Source organism: Motacilla alba, chromosome 8 (genome assembly GCF_015832195.1).
Source record: "Motacilla alba alba isolate MOTALB_02 chromosome 8, Motacilla_alba_V1.0_pri, whole genome shotgun sequence".
NCBI lineage: Eukaryota > Metazoa > Chordata > Aves > Passeriformes > Motacillidae > Motacilla > Motacilla alba.
The window spans coordinates 23,732,744-23,752,845 of NC_052023.1; the positions used below are offsets into that span (position 1 = coordinate 23,732,744).

General features: G+C 47.7%; 1 protein-coding gene across 1 annotated transcript; it reads left to right on the forward strand.

Moving 5' to 3' along the window:
- The first annotated feature begins 1,826 nt into the window (after positions 1 to 1,826).
- Positions 1,827 to 13,283, forward strand: TSEN15 (tRNA splicing endonuclease subunit 15). Its single transcript, XM_038145055.1, has 4 exons — positions 1,827 to 2,029; positions 2,688 to 2,769; positions 4,069 to 4,204; positions 12,846 to 13,283. The coding sequence occupies exons 1-4, from the start codon at positions 1,865 to 1,867 to the stop codon at positions 13,048 to 13,050; spliced, it is 588 nt and encodes a 195-aa protein (XP_038000983.1). The 5' UTR covers positions 1,827 to 1,864; the 3' UTR covers positions 13,051 to 13,283.
- Positions 13,284 to 20,102: the final 6,819 nt, after the last annotated feature.

Genomic DNA, 20,102 nt, shown 5'->3' on the forward strand with positions numbered 1-20,102 from the left:
AGGCTTTTCTGTGATGGTTAGTTTGCCACATGTTGCTTTTATGCTTGGATTCATCAACCAAATAGAAGGAGCAGCCTTGCAGCGGGTGTGGGGTGATTAGAGTTCCACAGGAGCCAGCCCAATCCACACGCAGGAATTCCCTGCTGCCCCCGGCACAGCTGGCCTTGGGAGGGTGGGGACTAACGCTGCCAAATTGTTCTTGATGGGGAGGGCTGGAAGCTGGCATTTTCCGTCCACTGGACGCTCAATTTTTAGGATGTTTCAGCAGAAATAAGCCCCTCCTCTGCCTGCCTTTGCCAGAGCTCTGAGCGTGCCTTTTCCCTGCGCAGCTCTTGAGGTCCTCAGTGAAATCTAAACTACCTTCAGCTCTTTTCAGACTCCTCTCTTCTTTTTATTTCGGGAGCAGCATCAGAGCCATAACGATTTGCTGGGGGCAAATGAAAAGACTCCAGCAGCATCCCAAAGCCAGCAATTTGCTCTCCAAAGTGATGTTCCCTCGCTCACACAAATCCCTGTGCTGGCTGGCTGCCGTGGAACACAAAAGAGTGAGAGCAGCAGAAGCCTGAAACACGAGATGTTCTTCCATGCAGAAGAGAAAGGAGCCAGCTCAGCTTCATCTCTCACTCCCAGTCACACACAGCTGGGGCAAAGTTTGGAGAGCTCAGGTAAACAGTTACCTGACAATTCGTGTCATTCCAACACCTGTAAATGTGTCTAACTTCATGTCCACGTACAAAGAAATCTGTGGTCATTCTGACTTCTTTATTGGTGGCCAAAATGATGTCCTCTGGGGTTTTTTAAGCCCAGACTCCATCCTGCTGTGACAAGACAATGAGCCACTCTGTGGTGAAATATTTTAGCTTTGAGGAAGAAAAGGCTTTTTGCAGATGTAAGTCCCACAGAAATCAATTTAAGCCATTTGTTTCAGCCTCCCCTAAATATCTACACCAAACAAGGAGATTCCAGCTCTGACAGCTGTCTCTGGCAGAGGCATAATTCCTCGGTTTGACAAATTCTCTCTGAGGCAGATTTCTTCTGAATTGTTTCCCACATTGAGGAAAACAGCGGTTCCATCCTGCTGATGTAATTGACTCATCTATAGATTGATGTGGGTCCATCTCCTTTCACTTGTTTCTTCACTTCTAAGAACTCAAATCCATCCGATTATTTTCCCAGCAGCTGAGTGAACCCCTGTTGCCAACTCTTCCATGAAAGTCTTGGAGACTGGGTTTTTTTAATCCCATCCAGCTATCTATTCTGTGCTCAGGGAACTGAAATGCTGGCTGACACAGAATTCCTTGAATTAGATTGGCCCAAATATGACTTCCTGTGCCTACAAACCACATACAATTTATGTGTTACATACATAGAGACCAGTTTTCACTGATGCTTTATTATAGAATAGCCACTGTTTGAAATTCATCAGAGGAGTCACCGAGGCAGATGGAGCTGATAAGCCAGACCTGGGACACTTGGCATTAGGGAAATGTTCTATTTCTAGTGAAGCAGCCCAAGGTGTTTTTAATGGCAACACCTTGAAGGCACGTCCCTTATGCAGTCCAGCAAAGCTCTGGGCACTGCAGATTCATAACGCTTTGGAGCCTTTAGGCGAAGGGACCGTGAAAGGAATGCATGTTTATGCGTGTGTGTATATATATATATATATATATATATATATATATATATATGTGTGTGTGTGTGTGTATATTTTATTTAAAGGGTTTAAAGCGGCGCCTTCGGCCGCGGCGAGGAGGTAGGAACGGAGCGGCGGCGGAACGGTCGTGGCGGTGCGGCGGTTTCCGGGGAGCGCTGGGCAGCGCGGCGCCGCCCGGAGTGAAGCCGCGTTGCACACAGGCGGGCGAGCATGGAGCCGGCGGCCGGGCCCGGCTGGAGCGGCCTTTGCCCGGCTCCGGGGGGCCAGGGGGGCACCCAGCCGGGACGGGGCTCCTCCGCGGCCGGGAGGGCCCCGGGGGCACAGGGCAGCTGGTCGGGGGCGGCTGGCGGCAACTGGATCACGGCTCACCCCACGGTAGGCCGGGGCGGAGTTCTCCGCGGTCTCTCGGGGGGTCCCTGGGTCTCTCGGGGCTCCCCGCGGTCTCTGGGCCGGACCTTGCAGGATTCCCCCCTCGCGGCTCTGGAGGTGCACGTGGGTCCCCCCCAGGAGGGTTCTGCGGGGAGATGCCCATATAATCCATGATACTGGTTCATCGAGGGGGGCTCCGGACCGTGGGGTAGTTCGGGAGTGCCACTGCCAGCAGGGGCGGAGGTTATAAATCATGGGGTTCCTGCTGGGAAAGGTAAATGCCTTAAACTTCGACTCCATCTTAATTTTTACCACATCGAAAACATGGAGGTGTTTAATTTGGCCATCATCTTACGTCGTGTTGTAGCAAAAATAGGTACAATCATTTACCCCAACACAGGTGAAATTCCACAAAGCTAGAGCTGTTCCAGAAATAGTTGTGACTCCTCTTGTGTTTGTTTATTTTGCTTGCTTTTTTTAAGTGCTAAAATATGGGGGATGCGGAAAAAGGAGCCTTTGAGATACTGTCAGGAAACAAGTCCTGCTTTTTGATTGCCTTCAAACGGGTTTGAACCTCCGGTGTCTCTGCTGGCTGTAGGGATGGCGTGTGCATTCTTAGTTTAACTTGTGCTACCCTTCATTAACGTTCCTCTTTGGGTCTCAGTTCACAGAGATGATGTCACTGGATGTGTCTGACAGCACTCAAGTCTACGCTGCCTTTTTGGTGTACCTGGACCTCTTGGAAGGTAAATGGGGGAAGTGGCTGTGTCCCAACCGATGCCTTTGCCCCGAGGAGCTGTTAAATTCATCGACTGCACTGGGACAGGACCTTTCCTTCCAAAGTCCTTGCTGCCCATTTTGAGAGTTTTTGTGCTGGAAGTTTCTGTCCTCTGCCTCCCTGGAGCCTGTGCAAAGATGAGGGCCTGTTCATCCAGCGCTTCCAGGTGCAGGTGTTCAGGGAGAAGGCAGTCAGCGTGGAAATAAAAGCAAAAGAGCAGTAGGGGGAGGAGAGGGAATGTAGGATGGTGAAGTGACAAGTTCAGTGGTTGAGCCTGTCATAGTCCTCACTGGCAGATTAAAGTGAAATTACTCACAGTGTTTCACAAAAGTTCAGCACGCGGCTGCTGTGTGCTGGCCTGCTTTCTGGAAAGGGCAGCAGTTCCTCTAGCAAAGAAGATCATTTGCAAGTGTGGTAGCAATAATTTATAACCATTGTAGTAATATTATTTTTTAAAAAAATAGTAACTTATACAATAAATTCTATGTGTTGTGCTTAGGGCCGTGGCTTGGTGGAGGACCTGGCAGTGTCAGGTCACTGGTGGGACTCCATGATCTTGGAGGCCATTTCTGGCCGAAATGTCCTGTGAAATCCAGTGTAGACTGCTGGTGTCTGCTCAGAGTGGAGCAGAGTTATGTGATATATAAACTTCTGCCTGGCTTCTTCCAAGTTGGCTTTATGGAAAAGGGACTGTGAGTAGGCAGCCAGCCAGCCAGCCTAAGAAAAATATTTCAGTTTTGCTTGGAGCCTGGTGCTTCTCAAGGTCAGGGAAGGGAGGGATTTTACAGTCCAGGAATTGCGTCTGTTACACCTCTGAAGAAAATGCCTTAATAGTCTTCCAGAGAAGATTTCTGTAGTTCTACAGCAAAAACTTCATCCTTATCCCTTCAAGCAGGAGGTTAGGGCTGTGTATGATCATTGACCGTGCTTTTAGCGCCTGCTGCTTCACAGATCAGGGTGCTGAGTCAGGTGACTAAAGCCGAGTGGTTTTATCCTCTTTGTGCTTCTGCAGAGCGGCTTTGTCAGGCAGATCACTTCACCACCCCCCAGTGCAGCTCTGGAGCCAGCAGGCTGCTCCTGCTCCTTGGATTTCTTTAGCAGGATTGCTTCTCAGGAGGGGAATTTGGCAGATGAATGGAATTTTCCTGTGAAGAGAGGGAGGGAAAAGGAAACCTCAGACGTTAACTTAGATACTGCATTTGTTACTTGACCGATTAAAACTTGTGTTTTGTGTTCTGCCCCTCTCATCCCCATCAAACCTTTCTAGGGAGGAGCTGGCACTCGGTGCAGCCGGTGGGCGTGGCGGAGCTGCAGCTGGTGTGTTTGCATGCCCGTGCCAGGGAGCAGGAGGGGCTCCAGGTGATGGTGCCAGTGCCTGCACACGTCCTGATCAGCCACGACAGGTGAGGGTGTGCTCAGCGCTTGTCTCGGGGTACCACGGACAGCACATGGGGCACAGGTACATTTTTGCAGGCTTGGTCAAGAGGGGAAGGAGGAGGAAATGGAGGAATATCAGAGGAGAGCAGCCTCTCAGCCTGTAAGCAGAGTTATTTTGGGTTCTGCAGACGCACAGGCAGCTTGGAACATCAAGGAAACCTCAGCTTTGCATCAGTCTCTGCCTGTCTGGAAGTGGTTCTTGGAGGTCAAGCAGAAACTGATGCCCACTGATAAACACTTCCTGTTGTCTGGAGTTGCATATGTGCTAGGAGATAACAGTGGACACCAAAGTATGTGTTTGAGAGACAAGGTTAGAACACAAGGCCTTCACAGCTTATGTTTTGAACATTCCTTGTACTCTTGGAAATGTACGATGCTTTCTGAGTTGCTGGACTTCAAAGGACCTAAGAGGAAAGAAAATCCTCCTGGAGCTGCCTAAGAATCAGCTTATTTTTTTTTTCAGATTTGTGGATAAGCCTTGTATGGTTTGCTTTCAAACTATAATTTGGCTACTTTGAACAGGAAACTCCTCTCACTTTTCATCTAGAGTCTCACGTGCCTGTGATTTTTGACCTGATTACCTCACACATGCAAGAGCAATTCTTCAAGCAGAAGACACCACAGCCATGAATTTGTTACGTTCCAGATATTTACAGCCTTGAAAACTTCCACTTCAGTAGTTTTACAGCCTCTTTTGACTGGCCCCTAGAGCAGCCTCAGACACAGGGCATGATTTACTCTCTGATAAAGGCTGCCTTCTCTGACTGGTGTCTGCCATGATGACTCTGAAGACCTGAACTATTCCAGCGGCATCACACGGTTGCACATTTTTCAATTTCTTCTGTTCCCACTCCTGCTAGGAGCTGGCTCAGGGCTGGCTCTAAAAATCTTACTGTAATTTGCTGCTTCCTCTTGCTCTGTGGGCAGCAGCCTGACACAGTGGGAGGTGCCTAATTAATTGCACTTATTAGATGTGTGTGTGCACTCTAGGACTGATGTTTTTGCTTTTCATTTTGGGTTTTGGAAGTGACAGATCAATGTCTTGCTAACAGACTTTCATCATCATTTTACTGTTTGTTGGGTGAAGGGGAAGAAAATTATTTATTAGGTATTGATGGGGTTTAGTACTGGTTTTGTGCTGAAAAAAATATTGTATTTGTGAGTATTGGTCAATCACTCCTGAGGGCTTGGTGATGTGATCTCCACAGCAGAGGAAAGCTGCTGAGAGGCCTTGCAGGGTGAAATGCTGGGTGTTATTCAGCCTGTCTGCAAGCAGGAGATGTGTGTGTGTGTGAATGAAAGGAACATGCTGCAGCTCTCAGCTCAAAGATTTTAGGTGGAAATAGAAGGCAGCCAGTGATCTTTGAGGAATTCCACCTACATGCTGAGCTGTTGTGCTTGGTTAACATAGTGTATTTCCACCTGGACTGAAAACTTGGATTCCTGGCATTGGCTAAAGGCTAGGAGTATGTTCTGATTGCCTTTTAATGACAGATCTTGCACTGCATGCATGTCCTATCTTATTCTGTGTCATTGGAGCTTTTCACGGGGAGCCTCTGCACTTGTTTGTTCTGTGGTGATGCTGTTTGCTCTGCCTCTGGCACCGGCGTGTCTGGAATCCAGTGCTGGAAGGATGTGTGGTGGCGAGGCGAAGAGTGAATACATCACATTGATTAAAAGTACAGTTTGTAACCAGGGTTTGCTGCAGAGCAATGACACAGGGTGTGTTGTCACTAAAATGAGCTGAATCCCAGGCTGCAGTGCCAGGTGTGTCCATAAAGGCCCGAATGTGTTCAATAGCCATGGATGTTGTCAGGCTGGGAGGTTGTATTTGTGTACAACACTTGTGTTTGTGGTGTTGAACGTGCATCTGCATTTTGTTCAAAGCAGCGCTTTGTGGTTTTGCGTTACCTGCTAAAAGCAGGGGAGGAGGTGTGAGTACAAGTGAATGCAGCTTGCTTAGTGTTGAAAATAAGCCTTTGGAGGGATTTGGGAAGGTGAAAATGTTCTGTCTCTATTCTAGGCCTGGAATTGTGCTCACTGCAAAAGAAGCCAGTAACAGCAGCATTTACAGACAGCACTTCCTTGTTTAACCAGTAGGGAAGTGACACCTTGAAATCAGTCTTCCATCTTCATTCTGCTCTGTGTTTTTCTTATTGGTAGAAGAAAGAAAGTGATTCACTGGAAGAAAATGGATTTTAGTACTACGTACGTGCAAAAAAAAGATCTCACATTTTGCCAGTATTAGTCAGTCACTCTTGTGGGCTTGGTCTTCCAGAGAAATATAGTGGTGGTTCTCTATTTGAAATCCTTGTCAGCCAAGCTCTGCCTTCCCAGATGTCTCATGAAGTTCCCAACTTGGCTGCCACTGAGAAGCGTGTCCTTAAAAGGCCACAGGAAAGTTGCTGTGGAAATTAACCAGCAGGACACCTAGGCAAATGACAAATATGAGAGCCCTACAAAAATTAAAACCTATTCAGTGTTTTTTAGCCTATTACAAAATTTCGTCATGTCCAGTCTGGGCATGGCAGATAAGTGCTGAAGGCAAAAGCTGTTCTGCTTCCTAAGCTCACTGTCCCCTTCTGCACTGCTGGGTGGAAGCTGCTCATCCATCTGTGGCAGGGTAGGGCTACACAGGAACCCACTAAATTACAGCATTATGGGCTGTGGAGCAAAGAGTCTTGAGAAGTGGCTTTGTGCTCTGCGTGTTCTTCAGATGAAGATTGCTGAATCTTCTCTGAGCAAAGCCCTGGGGAATACGAAGCAGTTTCTGTCTGTCTTGGCCTGCTGTGACCCACACACAGCTGGCCGAGGCTTGGAGAGCCCCTGAATTCAGCAGGGACTGGTGCTTTTGGGAGGAGTTTGTGGGTGCATAGGCTGGGGTGTGTGTGCTGCTCACTCCAACACCTCAGTGCATGCCAAGTACCTCGCTGTCAGTACATTCCAGACCTGTGGCTCCCCACTCTGGAGCAGGCAGTGAATCCTGGGAGTGCTGCTTCCGAGCTGGCAGAAATAACTTGCATAAACCCAGCTCAGCAAGTTAGGAGAGCTCACAGTGTTGGCAGCTGGATTTTTAGATAGCCTGGAGCCTTGAGCCTTCAGGGACCAGGGAGTTAGCTCCCAGATATAATAGAATTGGGCACTGTCTGTCCTAGACAAATAACTCTGTCCAAGCAGAATGTTGCAGGTAAACTGTCAGATTAAATGGCATGTCACTGCTCTGTTTGTATTTTGTGTACCAGTGTTGTAAATGAAGGATGAAGTTGCCTGAGGTCATGGAGACCTGTGAAGTTTGGGAAAGGCTTATTCCGTTGAAATGCTAACTTACTTTAGAAGAAAGCCATACATAAATGTTTTGTTTTAAAGCTGATAAGCATCCTGAGAAGGAAATCTGAGGACTGGAATTTAATGTCTTCAAAGTCTGTAGACTGTGAAATAAATCTTGCTGTAAACTGAAAAATCCTGTTATTTTAAAGCACTGGAAGTGTGACGTGCATCTTGCATCCTCTTCACAGTTTGTCAGTAACTCCCTTGCTAAAAGCATAATTTACTCATGCAGTAAATCACACATTGAAATATAATTAGTGGCTCCTAAGTGTAAGATCTTTGTTAGTATTTTTATTTATTTTTTTTAAATTTAATATTTTAAATAAGATTGCAGCTCCCACAGCAGAGTGGGTTATGCAGTACTGTGGTTGAACATCCAGAAGTCAGTGTGTCCTGTAGAACTTTGCTGAACTTTGATGCCTGCCTTTTCTGGTTTCTCTTGTTTTCTTCTTGAACTTACATGGAAAAAGATCTTTATATTCCTTGAGGTTTCAATTCCTTCTCCTGACCAGTGTGGCATGTAGTGTTTTATTTGTATTTATTTTTTTCTTTCAGTTACAAAAAAACTGAGTTTCTTCTAGAATTCCCTGCTTGTGTGTTTTGGGGACAAATCCCCAGGAATAGTGGTGGACATTTACACTTTCTCCCAGCCCCATCTGCTCCTTCCCACATATTTCAAGGCACTGGGTTAATGCTGCCTGCCCTGCAGCAGGGTCTGGAGTAGCATTCCTGGTGGTGAGCTGTGCTCAAGTTTGCAGTGCTGGTTAAATCCAAGGACTTGTGCTCTCTGGGAGGTTCCTGGGCCGTGGTGCTGGCCTAGGCTGGGACAATGGCACGCTCCAGTGCCTGGGGTAATGATCTGCAGAGGCACAGAGACCAACTTGTGTGCACTCTGCAGCCCTGCCTGGCCAGCAGGGGAGGGAGCTGTTCAGGCTGGCCAAGCCTGCAAGGAATTTTTCATCCAAGTATAAAGGGCAGATTGAAAGCCTTTGGCTTTTGTGGGATGGAAGGCAGCAGTTGCATTTCAGCTCAATGGAGCTCTATGCAACCTCGATAAAACTGCCCTGAGCTTGCAGAGGGATGCTGCTTCTCAGAGGCATTGCATGGGATGTGTCTCTGAAATGCTCTTTTGTTCATCACAGAAGTTGCTGCTTGAATTCTTTATGATTCTGCCCTTGGTTGGTTTTTTCAGAGTCAGGTGAAACCTCAGGGTCACCAGCTGCACACCTGGCTCTTTCTCCCAGAGAAAAGGGCAGTTTGTTAGGAGCAGATATTGGGAAACACAGCAGAGATTTCTGATGGGTGTTGAGGGCCTACGTAGTACAAAATTAAGATGGGGCAAGGATGCAATATTCCCCTCTGCTCTCTGGGTAGATTTGTATGGGTTTTCTTGTTTTGTAATTTGTTTTATTTTAAAGCTATTAATTGCCACGGTAATAGAAGACAGGGTCAGTTCACTGCCATCATTAAGTTTGAATGCAGCATTAATGACAGATGTAGGATGACATTGCTAGTGCTGTTCCCTTAGCTGCAGTGCTCCTTGCACAGTGTGAAGTTAAACCTGCTCCTTTGACTAATTCTTTGGTAGAAAAAAGCAATCCCTACTGACTCTAGTCTGTAGATAACTAGGAAGCCTTTTCTAAACCCTTTTTCTAATGCAAAGTGTTTTAGAAATGCCAGCTCTTTGGATAACAGTGTGTTTGAGGTGAAGTCCTTTGCATCTCCTGGAGTATGAGGTGAATGTGAGTTTGCTTCCTGGGTGGAAGATGAGGGCTTTGTCCTGCTTGATTTGGCCTGGTGGGAGCAGATCTGGATTTGAGTCAGCATGCAGCTGAGCTTTTACTGAGACCCTGCAGAACAGCACGAAGTGTTTCTCAGCTGCACCTTTTCTCATGACAAGTCTCTCCATTCTGCTGAAAACTGGCTGTGCAGACAGCTGAGTGGGCATGCTGGAATTCCTGTGGAAAAAGAGGAGCCAGAGAGAGACAGTCCATGCCAAAGGCTTGACCCCACAGCTTCTGTCGGACTCACACTGTTGTAGCACAGCTGGGGAACCAAGCCCAGAGTGGTCACGGGCCCGTTGGTGTCAGTGTTCCATCAGTTATCACTAATGCCAGACTGTGTCCTGGCACAGCTGTGACTCGGGGAAAGGCTGCTCAGGGTGCTGGGGAATGTAGGTGGTCAAGGCTGTTGGCATCTGCCAGACTGCTGGATGCACTGAATTCCTCTGTTCCACTGGTGTTTGACACTTTCAGAAACATTAAATCCACTTTCATTTAAGCAAATTCATCTTTTATGGTTGTCATCACCGGTATGGTGGAGCAGATTGTACTGGTCACTAAGGAGCTTATTGGTAGCCATGAACTGGATAATTTAAATCAGCTGGCTCTCTTGGGGGGTGCTACCACGTGGGCTTCTTGCCTAGGACTTAATTTCCATCATTGACTGCAGCTGTTTGTGAGATGGGTAACCTTGAAATAAAGGGTTCTTGCCTCGTTTAGGATGTTCAATGTGCATTCTTTGAATTTCAGAAGACCAACAAGGCTTCACGCTTTCTTTATTTTTCCAAAGACAGTCTTTGATGCATTAAAAGGATTACAGAAGCTATACCTTTCCTGTTTCCTGCAGTATTTCCTCCTCCTGCTCGTGGCAGGCAGCAAGCACAGTAAAATCAGAGGTGCCATGGCTCCTTTGCAGTATCTGCTGGTGCAGAAGAACGTTGTGATCAGGCTGGACACAGAGGCTGCTGGGGATGCCTTCAAGGGAGGAGGGCAAGGGATGATGTCTGACACAGACTTCCTGAATTCCAAAGCTTATCCCTCTAGAAGATAGCCTCTCACCGCTTTGCAGATGTGCTGCAGTGCACTGTGGCTACTGTGGTATGCATGAATGAGAGCCCTTGTCCTGGGGCTGCCTGGGTGGAGGGAGGGGGGAAGGGGAGAAGGGTGCATTTGCACTTGTCATTCTTCATCTGTGGATGGCAGAGTTAGCAGATCATCCTGATGTAATGGTGTGTCTTTGTGCTCCTTACATAAATCCTGGAACTCTTGTCTCCTGAAAAGGAAGAAGAAATGTCATTAATCTGTTGTCAGGACCTGGCTGCTTTTGGGATCATGGGGCATCTTTGAAGTCCTAGTTGCTAAATAGGGGAAATAAAGTCTCAGGTGTTTGTGTTGGCAGTATAAGAAGAAATCATGAGTTATCAGAAATGTACATCTATGGCCTCACTTGTTCCATCCCTCCTTCTAACAGACTATGAGGAAAACCAGTGACAGGTATTAAAGAAAATAGGAAGGAACTTCTGCCCTGGCTGACAGGTGAATCCAGGCCTCTGCCTGAGTCTGCTCTCAGATACAGCATTGTCCACACTCAACACAAGTTGTTTTCTTTGGCTCCCAAAATATCTCTCCTGGGTAGCTATGGCCTTTAATTTGGCATTTTATCATTAATTCTGTATTGCATTCACAGGAGAGAGAGAGATCAATGCCCACTGCTTCATGGATAGTTCTTTCCTCACAGGGTCTCTGCCTGCAGTCTGCCAGCTTAGAGCTTTCTCCAGACGCTTGGCTGCTGAGGGTGGAAAGGCCCTGTCACAGAGTGCCCAGGGAAACTGTGGCTGCCCCCTCCCTGTAAGTGTACAAGGCCAGGTTGCACAAGGCTTGGTGCAGACTGGGTTAATGGAAATGTCCCTGCCTGTGGATGGAATTGGATGAGATTTAAGGTCCCCTCCAACCCAAATAATTTCATGATCCTGCATGTGACTATTAGACTCTTGCTCTCTGCATGTGTCAGGAAGGAGATCTGTAATCTTTTCCCAGCCCTTGTCTCCTGACAGGGTTTTGGCAGGACATTGTGGTGCTGGGGGTACCTCTGCACAGGGGCTGGAAGTGACAGGAGCCAGAGGTTCAGAGCACAGAGTAAGTTAGAAACCTGCAGATGGAGCCTGCTGAGGTGGCAGGAAGCGCAGGAGTCCCACTACCTGAAGGAGTCTCTTGCAGTGTCTCTCCTCTGCCAGTGGCCAGCACAGTCTCTCTCACCTTATTTGTTGTGTTGTTAGGAAATGTGCTGACGTGGGAGGGCTAGGACAGTGCTTTTCCCAGCCGTGGTGTTTCTGTTGCATGAAGTGAATGTGCTGTGTTGCCTTGCTGTGTGTCTGGGCCAGTGGTGCAGGCAGGAGGAAAGGCCTTTCTGAATTTACCAGGCTAGATTATGCACAGCTCAGAACACAGATGGGTCCTTAAGAAGGTCACGGGCTTAACAGCGAGGCATTCCAGGCTGCTGCTCATTCTCTGCCATGTTCCATTTGGCTTTTATTAGAGGATCAAAGGGGTTCTGAGGGAAGATGGTGATTGAAGTCTGAAAGCTGCTGCCTTTAGAGAGAGCCCTGTTTTCAGCTGCAGTGCCTGGCCTCAGAGCTGCCTATGCTCTGCTGGGTGAGCTCTCCAGGGTGCATGAAGCCAGGACTGATTTATCCTGGTGCACAGCTGAACTCCTGGAATGTAACCTGTCCCAGCAATCTCAGAGGGGCCCTCTTGCACCTGATGTGTGGGGGCAGGGTCTGTCTCTGGTAGCCACACTCCTTCAGAACTTGCTCCCCAGTCAGACCAGGAATGCCAGGACTCCAGGGATCAGTGTTGTCCTGAGCTCTGAACCATAAAGTAACTGGCATGTTACTCTTAAAAATAAGCTAAACAGGAAAAATTGCATAACTTTGTCTTGAGCTTTTAAGGAAGACATTATTTGGGCTGACTGTTCTGAAGACGAGCATTAGTCTTGTGGCTTCTAGTCTAGACAGGGAGGTAGAGAAACCTGGCTTGGGCTCCTGGGCCTTCCACAGTCTGGCAGAGACCTGTGGCACAGGGACTGGAAGACTTACCTCTGCAAACGGAACACATCTTAATTATTCAGTTCTCCAATCGAACACCAGGTGTTACTTAATTAGATTTCTTATATAAGTCTGCTGAAAACGGGGCCAGTAGAGATTGCTATGCTGGGATTGTGGTGGATGAGGGATGGCTGAGGCACATGAGTACACCTAAACAAAGCTTAGAGTTATGTGTTGAGCCATTTCCAGCAGAAATGTGTATAACTGATTCTGTCATTTTATTTTGTTCCTTGATTACACAACTTTGCATTTTTATTAGAGCAGCTATTATGCTCACTTTAGTGAAGACGAGTTTGCAGAGTGAAAATGGACTGGATAAAAATGGTGCTATTCTACCTTTGTGCCCTTGTAGGTGGTTGTGGACTCCTTTCTAAGTGATTTTTTTCCTCTCCTAGGTTAAGGGAAATACTGAAGAAAGCCTCTCTGCCTCCAGAGGATCCCGACACCCTGCTGTCAGTTACCTTGGCCATAGTTGAGACAGACTCCACAATAGTTTACTATAAAATGACTGATGGCTTTGTAATGCCAGATCCTCCTGATGATACCGAAGATGTGGATAATAAACAGTGGAGGAAGAAAAGAAAGAAACTTTTCAAATGATTGGGCAGAAAAAACAGAACGTTTCTTGAACTCCTGTGCTCAAACCCAAACAAATGCAGGAACTGATGTGTGTGAATAAATGGTGTGCTAAAGTCTGCCTTGGCATATCAAGGATGTGTTGAGGGAGAACAGAGGCTTGTGCAGCTGCCCTGTGATGAAATGCCATTTGAGGTATGAAGTAAGTCATGCTTTGACACAGATCAGTCCTGACTAATAAATACTCTTGAGAAGTGTTTGCAAAGCCTGTGTTTCCTCTTTATCTGCTCAGGCACATAACAGAACAAAGACATCCTTACCCATACTGTAAATTTTGGTTACAGGTAAGTCTGAAGGCTTGTGGCAGGACTGAAGGGTTTTGTAGTTTACAGAGTGTCTTTGTCTTAGCCCTGTCAGAAGCACTCATGCTGCCCCCCAGGTTCCATTTCTGAGCTTTGCTTTCTTCCCTCTGCTTTTGGAGAAAAGGCTCTTCCACAGAAATACCTTATTTTAATTTTTTTCCCTGCAGAGGAAAACTGATTATAGCAGCACCAGAGGCAACTAAAACACCAAAGTATGTCACCATCTATGCTATAAGAGCACACCAGTTACCTGCTTCAGGCCCCAACTAGATTTCTGAAGCTATTGGCATTCCTAGGATTTATTTTATTATGTCTTTGGACACAGCTTCTGCATATTGAAAGTGATTGCCCAGGAGGTGCTTCAGCTTGGAGTTAAGAGGAAAATAACTGACTTTTAGTTACTTCTGCAGGAATTTTCCACGCCTTTTGCATGAAGATCTTCTCCAGGTTAAACTTAAGAGTTCCCTGGCAATCAACATCTCAGAGCAGCTTCTTGAGCTCAGGATTGTCTGTGTGACAGCTGTGTGGCCGAGGATCACACATTCAGAAGGTGAAGCACAAGAGGTTGTCTTCTTGCATAAGTAGAAGAGTGAACCAAGCTGAAAATAAAAGACCATTTAAGCTTTGCTGTCCCTGGGACTAGAGTGAATGTTTCTGTGGCTGTGGAGCTTGATGCTAGTTTGGCCAAATGCGCTTGGAGGCAGAATGATCCTGCAGGGAGTCCGGCACACCCTTGGAGGAGGTGTGTCACTGTCACCTGGAGCTCTGCAGGACACCTTTATCCCAATACAGCCAGGGGAGACTCAGCATCTGTGGGTTTCAGTCATGGAGAAAAAGAGTTTTTCTTTGCCTTTCTCAGCATTGCTCCCCTCGTGGAGGCAACCATCATTTTACTTTGGTCTGATGCTGTCCTGCCTTGAAGGGCTCCCTGTGTGCGAACTCCTGCCATGCTGCCTGTGACCTCGACATTGATATTTCCTGGGATCCGTGGCTTATTCCATAAAGCAAGTGTGACACCTGGCTAAGCTACCTGCCACCAGGTAAATTGTCCTTGTTACAGGCTGGGAAGTGCTTCAGCCCTGCAGGAAAAGAGCTGGTTTGTGTGAAGGAGGCTGTAACAGATGTGACATGTGGCAGACTTGCTATTTAAGCAACACGTGCTTAGCCCTAAAAGCAAATTCCTTTGCATTTGCTTCAGTTTCTGGGAAATAGTGCCAGTTTGCAGTTTGCTGCATGACTGATGCTTGGCTTTACCCCTCATTTTATTATTTCTGTGCACAGAAAGAGGAGCCTCATAACTTGAGCCTCCTTTTCTATATGCTGAAAACTGCTGATCCAGGCTTCGCAGGTCAAATTGGAGAAACTGTGTCTGAAGGCTTTGATTTCTGTTTCTTCTTGTGTCCCACTGAGAAATGATTATATAGGCCTTTTTCCAGCCTCCTTAGATTGTGGTGATTCTTTATTTCTGAGGGAAAAAAAACAGAAAAGAACTAATAATACCACAGCACTGTTTGTCCCATAGGTATTACAGTGTAAACACGGGGATGTTAAATAAGCTTGGAGCCAGCTGTGCTGCTCCTTTACATTCCACTGAAGTATTTGTCTCTCTCAAGTCAACAACACAGAGACTGAAGCTTCTGGTCTTCCAGGCACTGAATAAAGATGGGAAGAGACTTCCCGTAGAAGTCTATCAGTTCAGAGCAGCAGCTCATTAACATTCCTGAATCCATAGCATCCTGTGCCCGAAGTGTTCAAGCGTGACTCTGCTTTTAAGTGTTTGTGATACGTCCATGGAAGTGTGAGCCATGGCACCACTGCCAATCCAGCACTTACTTCAGCCCAGAAGATTTTGCAGGCTCCACACTGCTATCTTTTAGAGTTTTTTTAGGTTTTATTTGCCAAGCGCAGCTTGATACGTTTCACTGAGTGCCCCTGACCAACAGCAGGTGTTTAAAAATCTGGAGAGTATCATTTTGCAGTAGATTATTGTCCCAAGGCTTTCCTCTCTGCAGAGGGATGTTTGCATTGATGCTTCCCCACCGAGTCAAGAATGACAGAAAAGCAAAGGGCTGTTTTGGCCTGGCTTTGACAGTGAGACTCTTACATAAGGGAGCTCTTGCTTATGCAGACTGTGTCTCCTTGAGGCACTGCTGGCACCATCTCCCACCTCTCCCGGAGGCAGCCTCACTGTTTGCAGCGCACACAGAACGTTTTATGTGAAGAAATGCTGGTGGAGAGGCAGGAGAGCCTTGTCAGGTCCATGAGGAGGAGCTGAGCTTGCCAGCAGTGGCCAGGAGAGCTCCCACAGCCCTTTGTGAGCCCACTCTGAGCACGGGGGGCTGTCTGGGCAGCAGCTGCTCCCGTGGGAGTCTCCCAGGCCTCCGTGGCTGTGTGTGCTCTGGGGCAGCGCAGGAATCTCTGGCTCAGCACACATCTCTGCTTCCTGGGCACGCTGGCATGGCAGCGAGGCAGAGGCCAGGTAAAGAGGTGCTGCTTCCACGTCTTAAGCACAATCCCACTCCCTATAAAGTGACCCTCAGCATCTCTACAAAACACTTGAGCTTCTCAGAAATCACTAGCAGGAAGACCTGAGTTCTCGTAACCCCTCCTTGATCTTGGCACAATTATCCACAGGATCTCCTGCTGGGCCCCAGCAGTTAGATAATAACACTGCTACTGCTAAAGCTAAGCCATCTTAATCTTCCTCTTGTCTGTCAGCAAAAGCTTTTTTTGTTTAAAACATTTTTTTCCTAATAAAGAATCCATATGAATTTATTAATTGGCCTACTAGTGTTGCAGAGCTATAGGAATTAGGTGTTTAATAGCTTGTCCAAGTAGTTTTCAGCAGATTTCAGTAGAATCTAAATGCTGTCAACTAGCCAGCAAACCCTGTTCTGTGTAAATGGACTACTTGTTAACCTCTACTCCTCCAGGGCCAGGACCCAAGGGGAGGCTGGAGATCAGGAAAAGCTTCTTCCCCAGAGGGTGCTGGGCACTGCCCAGGCTCCCCGGGGAATGGGCACAGCCCCAAGGCTGCCAGAGCTCCAGGAACATTTGGACAATGCTCCCAGGGATGCACAGGCTGGGATTGTTGGGGTGTCCTGAGCCAGGAGTTGGACTGCATGACTGATCCTTGTGACTCCCTTCCCACTCAGGATATTTCATGCTTCTAAAAATAACCACAGCTGCAGCTCATATTTCAGAGTATCCAGGGAGCTGATGGCTTTTCCGTTTCATTCCCTCATTTCTCAGATGCTCCCACTGAGACCCCGGATCCCTGTCTGCAGCAGACCTCACTAAATGAATGATGCTCTGACTCCTGCTCAGCTCCATGCTGGGTGTTGTGTTTGCAGCACCTGACAGACAGAATCCATTGCCTGATGCCTCGTTAGTCATTCTTTGCATCCCCACCTGCCTACATGTTTCTCCTCATGTATCTCGCCTGGCCATCAAGCTCTCAGTGCCATACTAGAATGGCTCTGCTGATCTTTTTCATTGCTTTTTTTTTTTATTTCCCCTCTTTCTCATTGCTGTAGTTATCTCAGCAAATTTCTTACTAGTGTTCACTGCCCTCTTGACCACATTTCATACCCTTGGTTACCCTCAAACTTATTTTCCTGTGCTATCTGGAAATGCCTCTTTCTTTCCAAGCTTCCTGTCTTCTGCTGGGGTGCCTGGATGGTCTGTGAAGAGCCATCTATGCCTTTCTCTGCTCCAATCCAGGTACCAGCTGATCCTCTCAATTCCACCAGACCAATCCCATTTACACTAAAAATTTGGGTAAATTCTGAAGCAAGTCTTGTGTCAATGTCCAGCTGACACAAGAGCTGGAAGGGACGCACAGGATGATCCAGTCCAGCCCCTGGCCCTGCACAGACACCCCAACAATCCCACCCTGTGCATCCCTGGGAGTGTTGCCCAAATGTTCCTGGGGCTCTGGCAGCTTTGGGGCTGTGCCCATTCCCTGGGGAGCCTGGGCAGTGCCCAGCACCCTCTGGGGAAGAACCTTTCCCTGTAACCCTTCCCAACCCCCCTGGCACAACTCCATGCATTCCCTGGGTCCTGTCCCTGGTCACAGGGAGCAGAGATCAAAAGGCCCTCTCTGCTGGGGAGCGCTGCCTTCACAGAGCAGGGTGGCTGTCACCCCCCTTTCCATAACTCCAAACAGCCCCATTAACATCCAGCTGGATGGATGCTCTGGATAAATCCCCCGGCAGGGCTGGCTGGAGCTGCTGGTTGTGTCTGCACCAGAGGGCGCTTGGAGACTGCCAAGGCAGAGTCTTCCTCCCCTGGGAACGCTGGAGCTTTGCAGAACTCCCCTTACACACCTCTCCTGCTTCTCCTAAACAAAAGGAGGGGGGAAACCCTGCCAGCAGAAACACCTAGCATGCCAATTCTTCCTACCTGAAGGAAATGGTATTACTTAAACCTTCCTGGAGAGGGACTTTGGGCAAGGGAATGTTGTGACAGGACAAGGGGAATGGCTTTAAGCTGACAGAGGGCAGGGTTAGATGGGATATTGGGAAGGAATTGTTCCCTGTGAGGGTGGGGAGGCCCTGGCACAGGGTGCCCAGAGAAGCTGTGGCTGCCCCTGGATCCCTGGCAGTGTCCAAGGCCAGGTTGGACAGGGCTTGGAGCAAGCTGGGCTAGTGGAAGGTGTCCCTGACCATGGGTGGAATGAGATAAGCTTTAAGGTCCCTTCCAACCCAAACTGTTCTGGGATCCTGTGATTCCAGGAAAAAACTGAGAAGACCTGCAATGGAACAAATACAGTAGAAAACCAGAGTGGAGCAGTAGGTGGAGTCCTTCTCTGCTGCTGCCCCTCTCCACCTGCAGCACCCAGGAAAGGTTTGGTATGACCTGAGCAGCCAAGCAGCTTTGAAGTGCTGGTTTTCATCCTTGGAGTCCTGCCAGAAGCACAGATCTCCCATAACAGAACCATGGAATCATTTACGTTGGAAAATCCCTCTAAGGTCACTGAAATCAACCATCCCCCAGCAGTGGCGGGGCCACCACCAACCCACATCCCCAAGTGCCATATACACAGGGCGTTTAGATCCCTCCAGGGATGGGCACTCCACCCCTGCCCTGGGCAGCTGTGCTAGGCTGGACAACCATTTGGGTGAAGGAATTCTTCCTAATATCCAGTCTAAACCTCTGATATGACTGTGATGGCTGTAGAGAGCAGGGTTGTCCTCCTTGGGTTTGGTAGCACAGTACAAGAGGGAATTTGGGTCTGTTATGTGGAGTTTCAGGGTTGCAAAGCCTGGCACAAGGAGATCCCAGAATTCAGGCTGCTTCTGCATCCTGAACCTGGTCTTCTTGTCATCCTGGACTTGACCTTCTTGTGGATAAGTGTTGAAAAGTCCTTTGTTATAGGTTTCAATACTTATTTTTCCATCCTGTAAATGTGGAGTCACTCAAAAGTCTGTCTACTCTTTCTCATTAGCATTTACTTTATAAGTTATTAATCAAAGGGCATCTGGACGTGACACTCAACACAGAAGTCCTGCCTTTGAGGTGTTTCACTGGAATCTCAAACAAAGCATAAGTATTAGTGAGCTGCCGGCTCTGTAATCCTGTGTAATTAGATGAGGAAATTAGACAGGGCTGATGCTGCTTCCTTTTGCAGACAGACATCTGAGGAACAGAGATTAAGACTGTAAGTGTCTACTAATTTCCAGTGTTCAGCTTCAGATAAGGAGAGCTTATTTTTTTAATTTGATTTAATTTAATTACTCATGCCCAGTAATTCTACTGCCCTTCACTAGTTCAACCTGCTGTGCAAGCAATAACTAAACCATTAAGTCTTCACACCTTGAAGAAAACTTCACTTTTGGGAGCTAAACTGGCATCTAAGGAGGAGAAGGAACCTCGTCAGGGATGCAGCGCGGTCCTTAGGGTCCTCAAGCCCACCTGGAAATAAACTCATCACAACAATAAAGCCCTGCACTGTAAGCCCACAGTTTGGGATAATTGGGAATGGGGCTGTGGAGCCTCATCCCCAGTGGGCAGAGCTGTGCAGGGCAGGTGAGCAGCACTGACAGCAATGAGCCATGGAGTGCCCAGGGGCACTGAGCAACCACCAAAGGGAGCAGAGGGCACACAGCTGCAGTGCATGGACACGAGGGGGATAAAAGGCTGGGCTCAAGAACAAGAAGGGAGCTGTTTGCAGCCTTCTGAAGGGACAGGATGTTACTGTGTGTCAGCAGATGCTTGACGCCTTCTGAAGTGGTATGGTGTTACTCTGTATGGTTGAAGCTTTCTGAAATTGTATTATGAGATTCTATGTGTTGTGGTTGTCTCTGCCATGGCATGTGCTGTGACACTGCACCTCCTTATTTGCTTTAATTTCATGTCAGAGATAAACCCTGTGCATTAAGCAGTGTTAAGACAGCTACAAGTCCCAGTCTCCTGGCCAGGGCTCAGCACAGCTCTTGACAATTGGTGTTCTGGGATGGAGAGTTGGGCTCTGACCAAATGTTGCTTCTCAGCGCTTGGACCCTCGGCCCAGAAAACTGGCAAAAACACCTATTTTTTTTTTTCTTGTTTTGTTTTTCTACCAGTACGTTCAAATCTTAGTGGGTTTCTGTTGGGTTTACTGTGCCCTTTGCAGAAGAGTGGCTGCTCTGGGATTGGTGTGCAGTTTTAGAATCACAGGATCACAGAATGGTTTGGGGGGGAAGGGACCTGTAAAGGTCATCCAGCCCAACC

Bases quoted from the DNA above. Each gene is read 5' to 3' on its own strand.
- TSEN15 (XM_038145055.1), top strand. From the start codon at position 1,865: ATGGAGCCGGCGGCCGGGCCCGGCTGGAGCGGCCTTTGCCCGGCTCCG. The intron at 2,030-2,687 runs GTAGGCCGGGGC...TTTGGGTCTCAG, and splicing joins GGATCACGGCTCACCCCACG to TTCACAGAGATGATGTCACT. The intron at 4,205-12,845 runs GTGAGGGTGTGC...TTCCTCTCCTAG, and splicing joins GTCCTGATCAGCCACGACAG to GTTAAGGGAAATACTGAAGA.